The following is a 17,684-nucleotide window of genomic DNA, read 5'->3' as shown; positions in this document are numbered from 1 at the left end:
ATAAAAAGCAATATTGAAAATGTCGAACTGATTTATTTTATAAATGCTCAAGACGTTATTGAGTTCTTTGAATTTGTTAGGAATGCCGTTTAAAAGGAACTACCAGATGATCCTTTGAGGAGTGCGGTAATTTTTCCAGTAAAACTCCTTGGTAAAGTACACGTAGAACGTGGCCACATTGAGGAGCAGGTGAGCCCCAAGCTCCAACCACTCGGCGTAACCCTTGCGAGTGTGCCGTGTGTTGAGCCGGAACAGAATGTACGGCACTAGGAAGTAGCGCAGCTCCAGGAGTCGCTGGAAGCACAGCACCAGGAAAAGACTAAGTGGAAACATTAACTTAAAGCTGTCCGGCATGTGACGCAGTCCGCAAAAGAGTACGCAAATAGAGAGCAAATAAACAGGCGCCATGGCGTAGCGGAACCACCAGAACCGTCCATAAAGCCGGCTCCACACGTAGAATGTATAGTGTCTGTTGTCGGCCAGCAGGTAGGGATGCACTTCGGTGTTTAGGTGCACCACCACCAGTATGAGCAGCATCGCCAATAGGGACAGCACGCGATTCCTGCGGATTAATTCTGCTGCCGCACGAAACTGTCGTATGGTGTTGGCTATCCCAAAGCCAGCCGCAAAGATGGCGAAGTAGAGCAGTTGCGGCACATGCAAACTGGCCTCGTGTGCACTCTTGTCGCCCACCACAATGGAACCATTGATGAACAGGAATCCCACGAACGGCAGAATGATCGAAGCGTAGAAACAGCACTTGGCCAAGATGCTCAGGATGCAATTACACAGCAATTGGGGGCTGCTGAAGAGTTGAATCCACAACTGAAAGTAATCCGCAAGGAAGTAAACATTTTACTTGCAATGTTTATGCCATAAAAGGTATACAAGGCAATGACCCACCTCTTTGCCCATCAGTCGAACTTTTTCCTTGGGAACGAGTCCAGATCGGGCGCATTGATTGACCAACGTGTCCAGCACAGTCATTCCGGTGGCCATGCAGACCCACACGATGTTCGTCTGGCGCATGAGCACACTGGCGGCCCCAAAGACCGCTGCCGGCAGGTGCGCCTCCTGCTGCCAATAGTTGTAGAACAGAAGCACCATGGTCAGCGACAGGGTGTCCGTGTAGTACAGGTGGCTAAAGAAGTAGAGCGGCGGTAGCACGGACATCGTGATAGCCTCATGGGCTGCATACGAGTTGCCACCCGAGCCGGCCAGAATGCGCCGCCTGATCTTGTACAGCAGCAGAATATTGATGCCGGCACCCGCCAAGCTGAGCATCCTCAATCCCGTCACCGTGCACAGGTTCAGAGGATGCAGGAGTAGGGCGAGCAGATAGAGGCCCGGAAATGTTGTTATCTTGGGATCCCACTGCAAGGAAACTAGTCAAGATCAGTCGATCAAATGTGTAGTACTCCAACGTTTACCACATCGAATTCCTTGCGGCAAAAGGCCAATCCCTGCGGAATGTGGAACTCCTCGTCGATAACATAGTCCGATGTGCCGTTTACCCGCAGGAACAATGGCAGCGAGTACAGCACAAAGCCCACGGGCAGTATGAGTTTCCAGGATCCATTCATTGCAGGAAATCCTCTTGCTTTTGCTCCAAGCGAGAATGCTCCAATTGGGTTTGTTTATTTTTGGAACCAACCAGCCGGCAACGCGTGGAAATGCACTAACGCCTGGCCCGGCATTAAAAAATACCTAGCCAAAAATACCAAAGCACTCAATTGAATGATGTACGTATGTATGTACGTATGTTTAAACTTAACATGACGAAATTATTATGTCGAAGGAAGAAATTCGTTTGTACAAGAATACGGTGTTGCAATTGGGTTATTTTATGTTGAATTTATAAAAGTGAGAGTGCCTCAAGATGTCTCGCCAGTTATCACTGCTCGATCTAAACGATGACTGCCTGGCCTGCATTTTGAGCTTCTTACCCGCAAAGGATCACTTGCACTTCGCCCACGCCTGCACCCGTTTGCGAGATGTCCTCGTTGATTTCTGGAAGAGTTTTTACAGGAGAGTGGAGCTTACTGGATCCTGGAGCGAGCTACTCCTAATGCGAGTAGTTGGCCATCTGGTGCAGGATCTGTACTTCACATATAACGAGAAAACCCCCTATACAGATTTGCTTTGCAAAACCATCAAATGGCTTGTTAACCTGGAGAACGTTACGCTGAACTTTGACGAGTATCCTTCATTTCACTCCGCAGAAACCATTATTTTGACTCTGGAAAAGCTGCCCATTCTAAGAAGCATCAAAGTACTTCAAAACAATCGTCTTTACAACGTCTACGATAGGCCTCGTGCACGAGTATTTATACCATCATCCACGGGGATTCCTGAGAATATTCTGATGATTCTGGAGACATGCAATCCCACCATCCCGACTCACGATTGGTCGTTCATCTGTCTAGAATCCTTTTTTGGCGACCAGTACCAGGTGATTCTCTTTCTCACTAAGGAATCCCTGGATGCAATCGATCGAGCTGGTGGAAACCTAAGTCTTGGCTCAAATTTCATTCACCCAATGAATTATGCTAGTGGCGCAACAAGACTACTCCCAACTTGAATACTCTTTTTACTGTCCAAAACTTTATACCTCATATTCCATAAAATCTAAAACCCATTAGTCACTGTCCCACAGAGATTCCCGTAGAATAGTTAACTTTATAAGGTTTATTAATAATTAGGTATTGGAATATACATTTCGAACTTTAACATAAAAGTACATACAAACAGAATGTTTAACAAACAGTACGACTTAATGACTACCAAATATCCAGGCCAAGAAGCAACTGGAGGATCTAAGTGACAATGCCTTTAACTGGTATGGATGGTACATCGTATATGGTATATGCGCTATATAAAAAGTGTGTGATTTGTATTGATTGCGTTCGTTTTGTGTTTGGTGTGTGAAAGAGTAAGAGTAAGAGTGAGGTGTGGCTGGAGTTGGAGCTGGAGCTAAAGCTGGAGCTTCCGGTTCATCCGGCAACCGAAGACTGGTCACAGGGAAAACTCCACCTTCCGCTGTCGTTGCTACTTGTTCACACTCCGATAGATCATCGGTGCGGATCGATCGTTGGTCTTCGTGTGTCGCAACTTGACCGTGGCGAACTGTGAGGCACTGCAAAAGATCAAGGACGTGGTCCAGTTGAGGAATGCGATCCCCACTCCAAGGGCCCTCTACTTACGGCTGGAAATACAATCTAATACGGGGAATGGTGGGGCTAGCTGGGATACACGGGCTCGCTACTGGTCAGTAATCTATGGAATAGTTGCGATATATACCGCGTCTCCTAAAAACCAATTGACATTTGCATTATTTCGACTAACCAAGGACGCAATGGGGCGTGAGCTAAGTCTTAAACAAAATACATTTAATGATATGCATGCAGGCACCGAAGCTCAAAGGTTTGAATGTTTGAATGGAGAGGTCCTTGTTCTAGAAAGTTTTCTCTGGCATGTACGGAAATGAATTGACAGTTTTTCCATTTTTCATTTTTCTTGCAATAGCTTTTACGATTAAAATATAAGATATGTATGTACATAAAACAAACAAAACAGAACTTGCCTTAGGCTAAACTAAGAAATTATACAGGGTAAATAATGCTTAAATAGAAGTGAGGAGACGGAGACAAGGCGAACTGGAAAAGGATTTGGGATGCCGGGGATCACTCTTACGTAACATATCCTTTCCCTCAGCCGTCGCACTTTCCCTCCACTTTCACTCACTCTCTCCCTCTCTCTGCGCATTTTCTTAACCGGTAAGAAGACGGCGAAATATTGTGGTATTATTATTCTTAACTTCATTCATTCACCATTACTTTAGCTTGGCGCTCGCCGACTTCTGGCCATGCTGTTCCTGATCCCAGAAGTCGTACCATGGTCCGTAGCTCTTGTTGCCGGCCAGCCCCTTGGAGTTCCGCTCCAAGGTGGCACTGCTGTTGGAGATGTTATTACCAGCGGATGCGGAGGCGGAGGACTTGAGCAGGCGTGTTCGCGGCAGGATGGTAGCCGTCGGTGCACCCGAACTGGCCGTCGAGTTGCGGGTCAGTGTGCTGTCCTGGTCCTTGGAGGAGCTCTTCTTCAGCGTATTGGTCGCCGTCGTCGATGTGGAGGAGCGGAAGGTGTGGAACTCCATTTGCTGGTGGTGCTGCTGCTGCTGCTGGTGATGACGTCGCATCTTGTCATCTTTGCGCACCAGGTGATCATTGATGACGATGCAGTCGTAGGGATCGGAGCTAGTCGACTTGAGCTCCGCATCGGAATCCTCCTCGTCCTCGCTGGTATAATACTGCTTGAGTATGTCCTGTCGCTTCACCGTCTTCATGACCAGCCCATGACCATGGCTGTTGTTCTTGCCCTCGCCGTCAAAGAAGTTGTTCACATCGCTGAGCTTCAAAGTTCCGTGCTCATCGCTTTCGCCCTCATCCGTGGATTGTGGAAACTGCTGCTGCAGCTGCTGGTTGCTCTTGCTGCGACTCAAGGTCAGGGATTTGTGTTGCGACCCGGTGCCGGATGCCTGTTTGTCCAACTTTCGGTGCTGCTGCTGTTGCTGCACATGCTGCTGATCCTGCGACTGGCCACGTCGCATGGTGCTCATTCGCTCCGCCTCCGTTGGCTCCTCAATGTCAATCTCAATCGTCTTCATGATCTTCATGCGGGATTTGGGAGTATAGCTGCTCCTGTGCTGCTGCTGTTGCTGTTGATGTTGTTGCTGCTGCTGCTGCTGCTGTGGCGGTTGCTGCGGACTCACTCCGTAGATATTCTCATCCTCATCTCCATACAATTCGGTGCTGGTCAGGCTGTCCTTGCGTTCGCGCTTCTCCTGCGACGAACTGGAGTTATGCGACTTGGTCAGTGTGCCATTGCGATCCTCCTCCAAGCGACGCTCCAAGTCATCCCGGTCGCGCATCTCCTCCAGATTGGGAGCCGCCACCAGGTCGCGATGTTGCCACAAAGACATGCCCGCCAGTATATCCTCGCCATTGCGTCCGCCGCCGAATTTCCAGAAGGATTTGGTGCGCTTTAGACCTGCACTGGATGCCTGCAGGATCTCGTCATCGGAGGCAATCAGATCGTATCGCATCTTTCCAACTCCACCGCTCTGCCGGCTCAGCCGATGCAGACTCTTGTCGTCGATCTGGCTATCGACGCTATTCCGGAAGTTGCGGTTCAACGTCCACGAGGCCACATCCCGCGGGACCGTGTTGGTATGCGAATTGGTGTCCGCCCGGCGACTTTTTATTCGTTTTTCAAATCGTGTGGCATTTTTTGAAGTGTGTTTGTTTTTTGGAGGTTTGGAGGTGGTGGTTTCGAAGTGTTTGAGTGTGTGTGTTGTGGGTGCATATTTGTTGGGTTAACACAAAGGATGACAACAGGACATAATGGCGATACATGGAATCAAACAAGAGCGGAAGAGAAGCAAACGAAAATAAATAAATTCAATCAAATAAGGCACTCTAAATCAGGCATAAAACGTAATGGAATAGCATGACAAGGACTTTTGTTAAGTGGGGCATGTGGATAGGGATTAGTGACAGATAAAGGACTGCTTGGCTTGGAGAACGAACATCAGATGAATTTATAATATATACAATTAACTATCAGTCCTGCTCTCCAAGCCACTGCATTTAGATTATATTTCATTTGATGATACTTTGAGAGACGGATGGATTACAAAGTAAGCGTGTGGATATAGTCCGTCCTACAGGGTATCACGCACAGTTCCTTAAAAACCTACCGAATGGCCACTCGCTGGGTGGCTGGCTCCTCATCCGAATAGTCAACCTCCGGCTGTGGCGGCGGCTCGTTGGCGAATCCACTGTCATTGCTGCTGTGCAGCGAGGTCTTGGCAGCCACTCCCGACTTGCCCGATGGATGGTTCTTGGAGCTCTGCCGATGATAATTCCAATTAGATAATGTATGATCTAAAATAGTCGTAAAAATGCCCACCTGTACTCCATTTAGTAGCTTTTGCTTGCGTCTTTCCACCGCCGCAGTGACGCCACCGTTGGAGGCACAGAAGCTCTGCGAGCTGTTCAGCATCCGGGATGACTGACTCTGCTGGCCATTGGGCACCGGAGCGGGCAGTGTGGGCGGTGGACCCGGGCGAGGATTGGCTCCGGATCCAGGGCGATACTTCTTCTGCTGCTTGATTGTGTCGCCAAACATTCGCGTGGGTGATGACTCCTCGGCGCTGTGATTCCTTCGCCTACGGTATGTTGCCTCATGACTCTCCATCAGCTCCAGCTGCGCCTCGTAATCCTGCTGCTGCTGATAGCTACGCAGACCGCCTCCGCCCGAACCCGATCCTGATCCTCCTCCATTCCGCTCATAGCTCATCAGCATGTTTTCGTATCGCCGGCCACCGGAAGTGTTCGTCTCGGCCACTTCCGCATTGGTGTAGGCCACCGGAAACCAGCCAAAGTGCTGTGTCCGCAGATTCTCACCGAACTGCCAGCCCTTCGCCTTTCCGCCCACCAGAGCAATGCGGTCGCCCTCCTCGAAGGACAACTGGTTCTCCCCGGAGGGCATGTAGGCGTAGAGGGCCTTCACCAGAGGACGCTGATCACCGCGCTGATCGTCGCCCAGAGTGGCCAGCTGCTCCTCAATGATCGCGTGCTTGTTGGCTATGAATATAAGTTTATATTTTGAATTGAAATGTTTAAAATAATGAAATCATATTCCCACCTGAGCTTTGGCCAGTGCCCACTAAAGCCAGATTGAAATCAGATTTGGCGCGTGGCAGCGAGTTCTGGGCATAGTGCGATGGCCCAGTTCCCAATCCCATGCCCAATCCGGAAATGTTCTCCCGTTCGTGCAGGGTGCGCATATCGCCATAGGGAGCATCGATGCTGCGCGACTTCTTCAGCTGAGCTCCGTGGCCCTGGAGGTGGTCATCCTCGCCGTCCTTAATGCGTTCCTGTGCAAAGATGTCGCATGGGGATTGTTAGAATATATAAATTAAATAAAAAATTCGTAAATTCCAAAAACTTAGCAACTTATAAGGTACGCAATACAAGAGTTTATCTGTTTTTCTGTTTGCACGGAATCCAGAATAGCCGAATGCTTTGTTAACAGAGTGGTAAGCGCCCAATCGAAGTCTGGATCGTTTTGGGAATACAATGGGCGTGGATGGGATGGGATGGGATGGGAATGGGCAATGGGATGACTCACCAGGCGTCGCAAGTTGCCGCTGGTGTTGTTGTTGTGGCCGCTGCTGTTGTTGCTGTGTCCGTTGCTGGTGCCGTATCCACTTTCATAGGCGGCCGGGGGAATGATCTCACGAGAAGCGGCAATCTCTTGCCAATTTTCCAAATTATTATCAATTACCGTCTTGCCGGTGGTGTGGTAGACCATCCAGTGCTTGGCGATCGAGCACTGGCGCTCCAAGACGAATCCGTACCTGCGTCGCTCCTGTGTCATGGCCTTTTCGCCCAGAACGGAAGTGGGAAAGAGTGGTAGAGTTAAACACGGTAACAAATCTTACATCATTTCTAGAACTAATTGAGTCTTTGGGGTTTTAAATGCAATTTTTTCTTTCTCTCTAACTTTAAATTGGAATCAAATGTTAGCTAACAGGCATTTGGAATTATAATACTTTGAACATATTTTAGTTAGAAATCATTTGGAATTATAATACTTTGAACACATTTTAGTTAGAAATCAACTCTTTTTATCAGTGTAAGTACAGTAAGTATCTTAACTTAAGTACAGAATTCTCTGCCGCGCATTGGGTGGAGATCAAGATTCGGCTGGCAGCCAATGAACTCACATTCTTGTAGCTCTGATCGCAGAACACATCCAGCTTCTTCTTCTGATCCTCGAGCAATTGCAGGCTCTGTGGGAAAGTCAAGTTTTTTGGTTGGCTCCTTAGATCGTATGTCCATATGTATATGGTAATCATATGCTTCTACTCACCCGAAGCTCCTTTTCGGTGTTCTCGGGCGTGGCCTTTTTCTTGCGCTGCTTCTTCATGGTGGAGACGGCCTTCTGATAGCTCTCCATTCGCACCTTGTGCTGCTGCAGGAACTTCTTCTGCTCGTGCTGCACCACCTTTGTGTCCTTCTCCAGATTCGTCTCCAATGGCACCAATAGATCCACGTAAAAGGCTTTCAGCTGCAGAGGAAGTCAATGAATAAGGCTTCTTAGACTAGAACTAACTTAAAGATACGCACAATGTTCATCTGCTGATCCTGTATCTCCTTGTTCACATTCACAACGCTCATCAAAGCCGAACCTGTAGAAAATACATTATTAATTAATCTTAGCTTTTTGGCTACTTTGGTTATTTTTTGGTTTTAAGTGTGATGTGGCGTCTTACCAATATCGCCCGTTCCGCTTTGCTGGGCGTTCATCGCAATCTTGGCCAATGCTTCATTGAATAGACGCGAGGCGGTTGCGGCACCTGTTGCATGAAAATGGCACGGAATGCATTGCAAATTAGTTAACTGTACTGCACTTGCAGCACTCGATTATGGTGTTACTTTACAATGGCGTATATATGATATAGACAACCATGTGGCACCTCTGGAACTCACCGTGCAACGCCTTGAGGTAACTTTTGCCCGCTGCGATCAGCTGCCTGGCACCCGGATTGAATCTATCGAGTATGTTCTGCAATCCAAAAGAGATCGATGCAGTCGTTAGCGATTAGATTTTCATATGCGAGTTTATGTACTAGCTAGCTTATCATATGATTAATTAAATGTAATTTACTGTCCGGCATGCACCAACACTTCAATTTCATTAGGTATAAACATTTTTCCTTCCCCGCTCTCCCCTTTTAAAAGTTGCTTTAATGGTTTTCCCCGGTTTGCCGCTGGCAGTAAAAGTCGGATTGTATAAGTTGATTTGAGACAATGTTGTGGTCGGCCAGCGACATCATTAGTTCCGTGTAGCCAGCTGAACATACATACTCGTAATGCTAATTGCTCGTTTAGTAATCTCTCATCTATGATTTAGTAGCGGTGCATACCAAATGAAAGTTATCTGATACTAAACATCGCCAAACATTGCTGGCAAATAAATCTTCAAGTGCTATCGTTTATCTAACTACAATATCTTGAAGTCAACTCTTAAAATTTGACCTACAGAGGCACGCAAAAATAAAAGTGCAACTTATTGGTTACAGTTTTATAGCTGATAGTAAAATGTCTACTAATAACAAGGCAATCAGCTATTGACTCCAAGTGATATACATATCTCAAGTGAGATATCATTAGCAGTACCAGCTCTTGTGATTTATCATTTGCATAACATCATTTTGCATCTAAATCTGTGCCTGAGTCATATGTATTATCAATCAATTGATCGCGGCTAGGGCCTCGGAAAATGCAAAACGCTGAACAATTAATTAACAACTTTGCACATGAGTACAGATTTGCATACAATTTGCGAGTAAACTTCGGGATGAAGCTGCATTACAGCGTTGGGATGACGTGAATGGATTGTCATGTGGAAGGGAAGTTGACATCACCGGTCTGTTGGCACCATAAAAGACCGTAAATAATGACAAAGAAACACTTTGGTCCTGGGCTTGGTCAAAAGTTGAGTAGACAATGCCAAACACTTAACACGCAAGCCCAAAGAAATACAAAACCCAAAAATTTGAATTCTCTACGGAGACAAAGCGTTCGCATTGTTCGAAAGTTACTATTTCAAAATGTTTGTTAGAAACTAGCCAATGCTGCGGATAAGTATAATTGATTGTTGTTCTCGTGATAGCCAAGAAATACTTGGAAATCACTTCCGCCGTCCATTGACTACCGAATTCCATGGCCCCCAAGTAAATAGCAAGAAAATGCCAAAAACCCACATGTAAACAACGCTTTCTGTGCGGAACAATTCGCTTCGCTTGTGCCATGTGTGTCATTTGGTTATTGCCAAATGTTTACGCCTCGACATATTTACTTTTTCAAATTTATTGGCTACAAATGTGGCAGCAAGGCATGGGAACGAATCGAGCCAGCAACTGAGCTCGCTCAGATACTTAGATACTTAGATATTCAGATACTTAACTGCAAGGTCGTCTGCTTTGAGCGATTCAACTTGGTCGAGTGTTTGCTTTTATGATCTACTAGCCGAATGAATTAGTTTAAATCTTAGCTCGATGATACAGATATCTGCTGCACGTAAGGTTGCATTTCGCTGTATCTTCTAATGTTTATTTTACCCAAGTGCACTTGACTTTGCTGACCTCCGAGTAGTTTGTTTAATTTTGATACTTTGATACGGATACCTTAATAACACGTACAGATAGCCAAGCAATTTCGTGGATTCAAGTGCGTTTTCCAAGTGCTTGGGGGCTCAACGTTTATGGATTTATCAATGTTAATTGTTTCGTTTTTCTGTAGTTGTGGTGAGCACATTTTGTGGTTAATGCAATCAATGTTTTCGAATTGATTTTTTTGATATTTAATTGGGATTTACCTTAGGGTTTCGTAAAATGATTATACCCTTGAAAGAAATTATGACAGCAGCTTTTAAAATTAGTGAGCTAAGCAAAGTATTTATAGTAATAAAAGGGAGACAATAACAACAAGCTATTATATTTGTTTTGTGATTTTTAGGTAAGTTTACTAAACACCTATCTGAATTTATGAATGGTGTTAGTGTTTAATCTTTATTTAAAGGTATATCCCAACTCTTTGCATTCCTATTTCACTTGTTTTAAACCTCGTACAACTGGCAAATAAATCGCCAAAGTACAAATCAGGTTGCCTTTAAATGCGATGGCTATCAGGCTGTGTAATTGGCCAAACTGCTTAACAAATTCCGGCTCGTTCGATCCAGCAATTAACATTTCTCCTTGCTCACCCACTCTTGGCCTAAAGCTGACGCAATCGGTTATCACGCCCGCGAATCTGCGACCCACCGAAAAACACTTAACCCAAAATAAATTGAGGTAGTCGCTAGTTGCCCAGCTTAAAGTTTACCGTACTCAGTACTCAGATCCAAATACCCTGTGGAAAATTCAGGCCCAAACCCAAGTGACTTGGTCTTTAATCGTCGCTTAACATAAATCGCCAGCGTTGAGCGCCACACATGTATAATTTTCTTAATTAAAACAGATACTAAATGCGAAGCATAACACGAAAGTCTACCCGGTGCTCAGCAACGCCAACGAGGCGGAATGTTGGGCGGTACACGGAGAGAAAACTTACAGAACTTACACAAAATATATATTAAAAATCATGTTTAAACGGAAAATGGGCGATTAACTTAAAGAACTGTTTGATTTTTAAGTTATATATTGCCAGCTGTTTACCACACAACATTTAATGCATAACCTTTTTTTATGAATATTTTTTACAGCTTTCTAGCTTTCACTGCACAGTTTTCTCGCGGTGTCGCGGTTATAGTGCGGATCAGGGAATTGGGGGAGGGGATTTGTGGAGAGCCTCTTTCGGGTTAGGCCATAATTCAACGACGCCAGCAAGCGACACACCCACTTCAGAGCATGCGAGAATGCAGCTCCGGTCGAAACAGCAACAACAGTAACTCGCAATTATGCCAATTAGAAACCAACAAATGCAAAGAGCAACACGCAACAGGTTTGCCAGGCAAGCCAAGTTAACTGTTGACAAAACCTCAACGAAGGCGTCAAGGCGCAACCAGTCACGCCTTCTTCTTTCGGGGAGTGGTAACCCCATCGTAGGTAATCCTGTCCACCTTCCCCCCATTGAAAGCCCTCCACGCCACTGACAGATGAACGCAAAGTGCGTGAAAAATGCTAAACGAACGTAATTCTCGCTTGCGTGACTTCTTCCCAGGCACTTGGAAAAACAGCTCAAATGAAAATGTAATTCCAACTGAGCGAAGACCAGATGTCCTTGCTGATTGGTAGGGATATATAGCTGCAGGACATGTCAAGTGGTAGGTGCAAAACAGTGGAAAATGTAAGTGTTGACATAGGTTGGGTTTTGTAACTTATCCAAAAAAATATTTGAAATTAAGTAAAAATCGGACTGAACCCCTATTTAAAAATATTCTTTAGCTCTCTGAAAAATTAATTTAATTCATTTAATATTACCAAAGCAATGCCTTCAGCTGAGCTGCATGAGAAATGGACCCAGTTGGTTTTCATAGGGCTTCTTGCCGACGAGTCGGACGTTAACCCAGTTCCATTTGCCATGGTCATATCCCACAGTTGGCGCCCGATCCCCTCCTGAATCCACACCAGGTGACATCGTTCCAAATGGCGGCGCCCCTCTAATGCAACAGCAACAGCAGCAGCAGCCTTAGTAATGCCTTTTAAGCATCTAAGCAATCAGCTGCAGTGAATAGTTCCCAGTTCCCAGTTGGCCATTCTCTGGTCCGAAGTGCACACTTGCCACCACTTTTCACAGCTCCAATCCAATCCAATCCCCATGCCCCTCCAACTGTCTGTGGGCATTAGGTGGCTGCAATTTTAATTTGTTTCTGCACTTCTTGCCGTAGCTTCAGCTTGGGCACATCGGACACCTTCGTCCCACCATTTGTACATGTGTGCACCATAGTGGGACTGGGTGCCAAGCTCTTGAGAGGCTTCGCCTCCTTACCCGTTCGAATGCCCCTTTTTTTTCTGTGCCCCCCAGCAGGTTGGCTTTTGTGTGGTCAGCTGGATGTCATTCTGATCCGATCATCATGGCAACAGGCTCTTGCAGCGGCTTCAGTTTCGATTTATGTTGCGGGGAATGTGCCATAAATCTAAGCGAATGACAAACAATCCGAAGGCATTCATCGCCACTGGCAAATACGCCGGCAGCTGTTTGAATGAAATGCGTTTTGAACATCGACTTGACAGCCCCAACTTGCGGTTTTATTCACTCGAAAAAATAATGTAGATTCACGTGAGAGGTGAACGAGTTTGGGGGATTTACGTGGAGTTCTGTGTGTGGGATAATTTCGTGGGTATTGGCTAGGTAGAAACATAAAACAAAAACTCATTTCTATATTTTAAAATGTTAGTTTTGTTTGTCAAAAGAATAATTTATCTAAAAGGGAAAGTGAAAGCGGCTTTAGCAATCAACTCTTGAGTACATTTCTCAACCAACTTACTCGTTTTGCAATTCAAGATTTATGGCTGAACGGAGCACAAGATTTATTACGGGTGTTGGCAAAAAATTGAACAAGTTTTATAAATTACAATGAAGCTGGTGAATTATATAAGGATTTAAATACATGAGAAGACTTATTAATCATTTTGAACATAAAAATGCATCAAAGACAGCGATAAATTATAAACGCAAGCCGAAACATATAATTTTCAGTTTTTAACAAGCTTTGTATTTCTTTACTCAGAACTTTTATAAAGGGTGTACACACTATAAACTAATGCGTACACTTAATGAGTTCAATTCGGGTGTTTGAATCTAACTGACTCGCTACTGCGAGGGCATCGCCTTTTATTCATTCTTACATAGGTTCTTATCATCTAATTATATAATGCAGCGCTTGTAAGACGCTGCAGTCTGCGTTGGTCAATGCAGCTGAGGTTTATCTTAAATCTATATTTGTGACCTATGACCGCGCTAATCACCTCCCGCGTGATCATACCTCTTAACACTTCGGCAATAGACCCCTGCAATCGTACTTATCTGTAGTTGCCACTTATGTTGTCCCATGCCATGTTTATTGCAGCCCATAAATAGAACATATTTATAGTTTGTCTACTTATCATGTCTAAACACATCTTTAGACAAAGGGAGAATAACCCTTCAATATACAGATAAAATACACTGAAATAAAAGCAATGTTTCTGTAAAAGCAAACATTTCTGCTCTATTTGCATACCCGCATGTGAGAAACCAACTTAAAACGGTTAAGTGTGCCAATTTTAGAAAGGCCAAAAAACGACTTTATATAACGATAAGCATAAGAGGTCTGCTAATGAGTGTAGAATAGCCAGCCGAAAACCGAATGGCATCGAATTAATTAAGAACTTGCACAGACCAAACCAGAAGTTAATTCACACAGTCCCAGACCGAAAGACAGGCGATCCATTAAGACAAACCAGGCATAATAAATGCACTAAAACAGTAAAAAATGTGAAAATCAAATGTTGATATAATAAATCGATTGAAAGACCAGTTCAGCCAGAGCAGTCAAGACAATTGCGCATAAATCACCGGGAATTAAGTCATAATATGGTATGTACGAGTATGTGTTGAGGAAGTGACTTTAGATGATTGATGCGCGGCCATTGAGATTCCGATTCCAATTCCGATTTTTTCCTGCCATTGACAGAGCAAGTTCGTTTCCTGAGTCTTTCGTTTGCGCTCGGGCTTGTCAAGTGGCTGCAAGCCTACTAATTAAAAGCAGCCAGCGTCACCTATTTACTCGATTCACATTACACGGCTGCGATGCTGTCACAAATAGACAATAACAGTGCGAAAATATAAAAAAAAAACAAGGCTGGGGAAAAATGCAAATGGTGGTCGCGAAAATTCAGCCATGTGCAACAAGCCAAGGAAACGGGCCAAAAACAAAATTTCCGCAATTTCAGGCGGCAAAAAACCGCAGAAAACAGCAACAGCTAGTTTTGCTAGAAAGAAAACAAAACAAAAAAAAACAGACTGCAAGTTACATAATGAAATAGATGCGCGAAATGTGCAATACACCTCAACTGCAGGCAGATGCAACCGATGCAAAAACCAAAAAACCAAAAAAAAATACAAGAAAAAGAGAAGCCAAAACTTGCCAAACTCTCGAGGCGGAGTCATCGCGTCTGTCGTCGACTTGGGAGGATTTTCGGTGTATTTTCAGTTGATTCGCAAACAAACAAATCAAACCCCCAATTGAACTCGTTTGCTCGGGCGGCCATACGGCCATACGGGCTAAAATATATGGCCAAAAATGTATGCCGAAAGGCACTACACAGCCACCGTATGTCGTGACCAAATTTGGCTACGAATTTACAGCAGCCCAGCCGAGCCGACAAGAAAAACTTCACTTTCAAATGCTGCTTGCCATTTTTATCTACAAATATTTGCGGTTGTCCATTTCTGGTTATGATTTAAGCACCCTTTACGAATGGTAGCTATGGCTTAAGCTCAAATTCGTTACCCTGAGTATACCAATAAAGTCTCAGATCCTAGCACTTTAAAAACTTTTGAAATCTTTCTAGTAGATATTTGAGTATATATTCGTAACATTTCAAGGGTATCCAAGAGATACTTTCAAGTCACGGCTTTTTGTTTTCATTTTGTAGATTAATTTTGGGTTGCTTTCATTTGCTGCCGCTTATGGCGATCGCGTGTGGCGATAAATTTAGTTTACAAAAGGCAAACGTTTAAAGTTATAAATTGTTTTCCAAAACATAAACATCGTTATGAGTGTAACACTGAATTAGTCTCAAGTGGCTAATAGAAATGGCCTTCATGGCATAGCTGCGTTAGTACTAAGGTGTCAGTCGGGTTACATAAGTTTGGATATGGCCCCCAATTAATAGATAAAACATAGATATGTAGGTAATTGGCATATGAATTAAAGAATATTTTCAAGTAATGAGTCTTGAACCACAGAGATTTACCATTTTCCACAGCAAAGTCACAGTCATACTTAAATATAACAACTTGGTGTTGTTATAAAGTTTATTTAATAAAGTTGAAAGAAATCTACAGTCTAATATTTTTACACTCAGTAGCGGTAATTTTCCTTGGCAATTAACAACGCAGAGAGTGCTTTAATTAATAAAACAAATACCGAATGCAGTAATGATGATTGAAAAACTTACCCGGTACACGCCATCGACGAGTTTTGTAACTTCCTCGGCCTCCATTGTTGCCTCTCTGATATACCGGGCCCTCCTGTCGATGGATGTGAAGTGGATTCAAGTAGCCGAATACCCCGGGCTACCGATCGATTGTGATGAACTGAGCGCCCTAAAGTCCAAAAATCGAACCACGAAAATCACTTGCAGCTCGAAAAAATTCACTTTCAACTGCAACCGCCGATGGGTTGAGAGATTCAGATTCGAACTCAGACAATGTTGCGGACTGCACTCGATTTTCACTTTCTAAAGTGGCACACACGGGGGGAGACACCGAAAATGTGTTGCAAAGACGTTGAACCGGGCCGAAAGACTCGAATTTGGAGTAAACTTGTAACTTTGACTTTCGTTGGCAGAATCTTGGAAATCTCGTTTTTGTGTCGTGACTTTCTTTTTGGCGGGCAGACGAAACACCAACCGCACCACGTAACGCGATCCAACCAAATGAAATGCCAGCCAAGAGTTTTGCTCTTTGGGTTTGGGTTTGGGTTTTATTTGTTTCTGTATTCAGTTTTCGGTTGTCGGTTTCTCGACGGGTTTCTTGGGTCTTCGGGTCGTGTTTGTTGTTTACCCAGTGACTTATCAACAACTTGTAACTTCGGCACGTGAATAAAGATGTTCGTGGATCTGCAAAGGAGAGAATCGGAAGTTTAGTTTCAGTCAGCTGGCATAGAAATGGGTTAAGTTTGCTTGGCAACCGTAAATGTTTAATCGATAGCTCGCTAAGGATTTCTCAAGGGATAACAAGTATAACAAGTATAGAAATATATAAAAAAAATAAACAAATAATTTCTAATTTAGTTAATTAAATAGTAGTTTACAAAACCCAAAAGCTGTAATACGCAAACATGAGCAAACTAGACGACCTGCTGTCCAAAAAGAAGACGGTGGTGCCCGTTTTGGATCTCAGTCGCAGCAATATCCAGACCGTCGAGGAGTTCAAGCGGCTGCTGGAGAAGGTGCCCGACTACAAGATGCGGCCGGTGAAGGTGCGCGCCGAGGAGATAAAGATCCGGGAGAAGGACTACGCCTTCAAGATGCCCAAGAAGGAGATGCGTAAGCTGCTGAGGGCCAACGGAGAACGCGAGGCGATGTACACCTATGCGGATCCGGTGCCCAGTGAAATGAAGGATGTGGTGCTGATGGAGCTGTGTGCGGTGCCCATCGATTGGAAGATGCTAACCACGCTGAGGCCCAAGAACAAACAGGAGGAGGAGTACTTCAGCCGCATGGTGGAGATGGGAAAGTTGGAGCTGAAAACCGAGGCACGCGATCGCCGGGAGTTTGCGCTAAACAATTGTGTCAAGAAAATCAAGAATAAGTCCGGAATTGTGGAAACTCGGTTGATGACCTGCGAGTCCTGCGGCGAGGAAATGTGTTGTGGTAATATAGGTATTACATAGCTATACACCTTATTTAATTTATATATCTCTTATGCAGGCAAAACTTGCGGCGACTTCAATTACGATCTGTACATTCGGGTTGAGGCCAGGGTGGTTAAGCCCAAACCGGCCGTTTTGTCCTCCAACAAGGCCAAATTAAATGGTCGCAAAAAGTCATCGGTGGGCGGCACCAAGATCAAGGTCAAAAAGTCACCAAACAAGCCCAGCTAAAATAACTAATTGAACACCAAATATTTACAAACTTTCCAAAAATTTACTCAGCTTTTTTACGCGTATTTATTTGCTAATGTATTGTTAATGAATGTAACACGTTTTTCTGAATGTGCAACATATTTCACATATTTGTTGGTCTCAAAAGTTACTGAAACTTGTATTTGCTTACTTTTGAAGCCATGTGTAGCATTTGATAGTTTTGCTAATTAATTAATAATAATTATAACTTTACAAAGCTGAGGTGCTAAATGAATCAGTCTATACCTACATAATTACAATCGAAAATACATCAAATATGC

The 17,684-nt window shown here is 44.4% G+C and overlaps 3 protein-coding genes across 7 annotated transcripts in view; 1 reads left to right on the top strand and 2 right to left on the bottom strand.

Moving 5' to 3' along the window:
* Positions 1-13: 13 nt before the first annotated feature.
* On the bottom strand, positions 14-1,671 carry LOC120447941 (putative Dol-P-Glc:Glc(2)Man(9)GlcNAc(2)-PP-Dol alpha-1,2-glucosyltransferase). The gene is made up of 3 exons (XM_039629619.1): positions 1,431-1,671; positions 904-1,374; positions 14-825 (listed from the first exon to the last, which is right to left on the bottom strand). Exons 1-3 carry the CDS (start codon positions 1,581-1,583, stop codon positions 100-102), a joined length of 1,350 nt encoding a protein of 449 aa, XP_039485553.1. The 5' UTR covers positions 1,584-1,671; the 3' UTR covers positions 14-99.
* A 1,002-nt stretch (positions 1,672-2,673) lies between these two features.
* LOC120448094 (brain-specific angiogenesis inhibitor 1-associated protein 2) overlaps positions 2,674-17,684 on the bottom strand; it is a 29,494-nt gene continuing 14,483 nt past the window's right edge. The window contains exons 2-13 of one of the 4 annotated variants that reach the window (XR_005616087.2): positions 15,734-16,396; positions 8,556-8,631; positions 8,339-8,422; positions 8,193-8,254; positions 7,936-8,133; positions 7,790-7,855; positions 7,192-7,443; positions 6,706-6,937; positions 5,968-6,644; positions 5,756-5,907; positions 3,204-3,308; positions 2,674-3,136 (exon numbers count right to left, since the gene is read on the bottom strand). Coding sequence is in view for 3 of the 4 variants with exons in the window: in XM_039629894.2 (XP_039485828.1) it covers positions 3,833-5,252; positions 5,756-5,907; positions 5,968-6,644; positions 6,706-6,937; positions 7,192-7,443; positions 7,790-7,855; positions 7,936-8,133; positions 8,193-8,254; positions 8,339-8,422; positions 8,556-8,631; positions 15,734-15,778 (3,264 nt within the window). In the remaining variant the exon portion in view is untranslated. Of the gene's footprint in view, positions 5,253-5,755; positions 5,908-5,967; positions 6,645-6,705; positions 6,938-7,191; positions 7,444-7,789; positions 7,856-7,935; positions 8,134-8,192; positions 8,255-8,338; positions 8,423-8,555; positions 8,632-15,733; positions 16,397-17,684 lie in introns of all 4 variants that reach the window. The other 3 variants (XM_039629894.2, XM_039629896.2, XM_039629895.2) reach the window with 3 other exon arrangements.
* LOC120448100 lies at positions 16,498-17,451 on the top strand. Of its 2 annotated transcripts, XM_039629903.1 has the most exons (3): positions 16,498-16,525; positions 16,586-17,152; positions 17,210-17,451. In XM_039629903.1, the coding sequence occupies exons 2-3, from the start codon at positions 16,618-16,620 to the stop codon at positions 17,380-17,382; spliced, it is 708 nt and encodes a 235-aa protein (XP_039485837.1). In that variant the 5' UTR covers positions 16,498-16,525; positions 16,586-16,617; the 3' UTR covers positions 17,383-17,451. The 2 variants fall into 2 exon arrangements, with proteins under 2 accessions (XP_039485837.1, XP_043861914.1); XM_044005979.1 differs by having other exon boundaries at positions 16,515-17,152.

This window comes from Drosophila santomea, chromosome 3L, assembly GCF_016746245.2.
Source record: "Drosophila santomea strain STO CAGO 1482 chromosome 3L, Prin_Dsan_1.1, whole genome shotgun sequence".
Classification (NCBI taxonomy): Eukaryota; Metazoa; Arthropoda; class Insecta; order Diptera; family Drosophilidae; genus Drosophila; species Drosophila santomea.
This window is presented reverse-complemented; position numbering and strand designations above follow the sequence as displayed.

What these genes read in the sequence shown, in the direction of transcription:
- LOC120448100 (XM_039629903.1), top strand. Translation starts at nt 16,618, where the DNA reads ATGAGCAAACTAGACGACCTGCTGTCCAAAAAGAAGACGGTGGTGCCC. An exon ending in CGGCGAGGAAATGTGTTGTG is followed by an intron (nt 17,153 to 17,209) that starts GTAATATAGGTA and finishes TCTCTTATGCAG; the next exon opens with GCAAAACTTGCGGCGACTTC.
- LOC120447941 (XM_039629619.1), bottom strand. Translation starts at nt 1,583, where the DNA reads ATGAATGGATCCTGGAAACTCATACTGCCCGTGGGCTTTGTGCTGTAC. An exon ending in GCCGCAAGGAATTCGATGTG is followed by an intron (nt 1,375 to 1,430) that starts GTAAACGTTGGA and finishes GTTTCCTTGCAG; the next exon opens with TGGGATCCCAAGATAACAAC. An exon ending in TTCGACTGATGGGCAAAGAG is followed by an intron (nt 826 to 903) that starts GTGGGTCATTGC and finishes GATTACTTTCAG; the next exon opens with TTGTGGATTCAACTCTTCAG.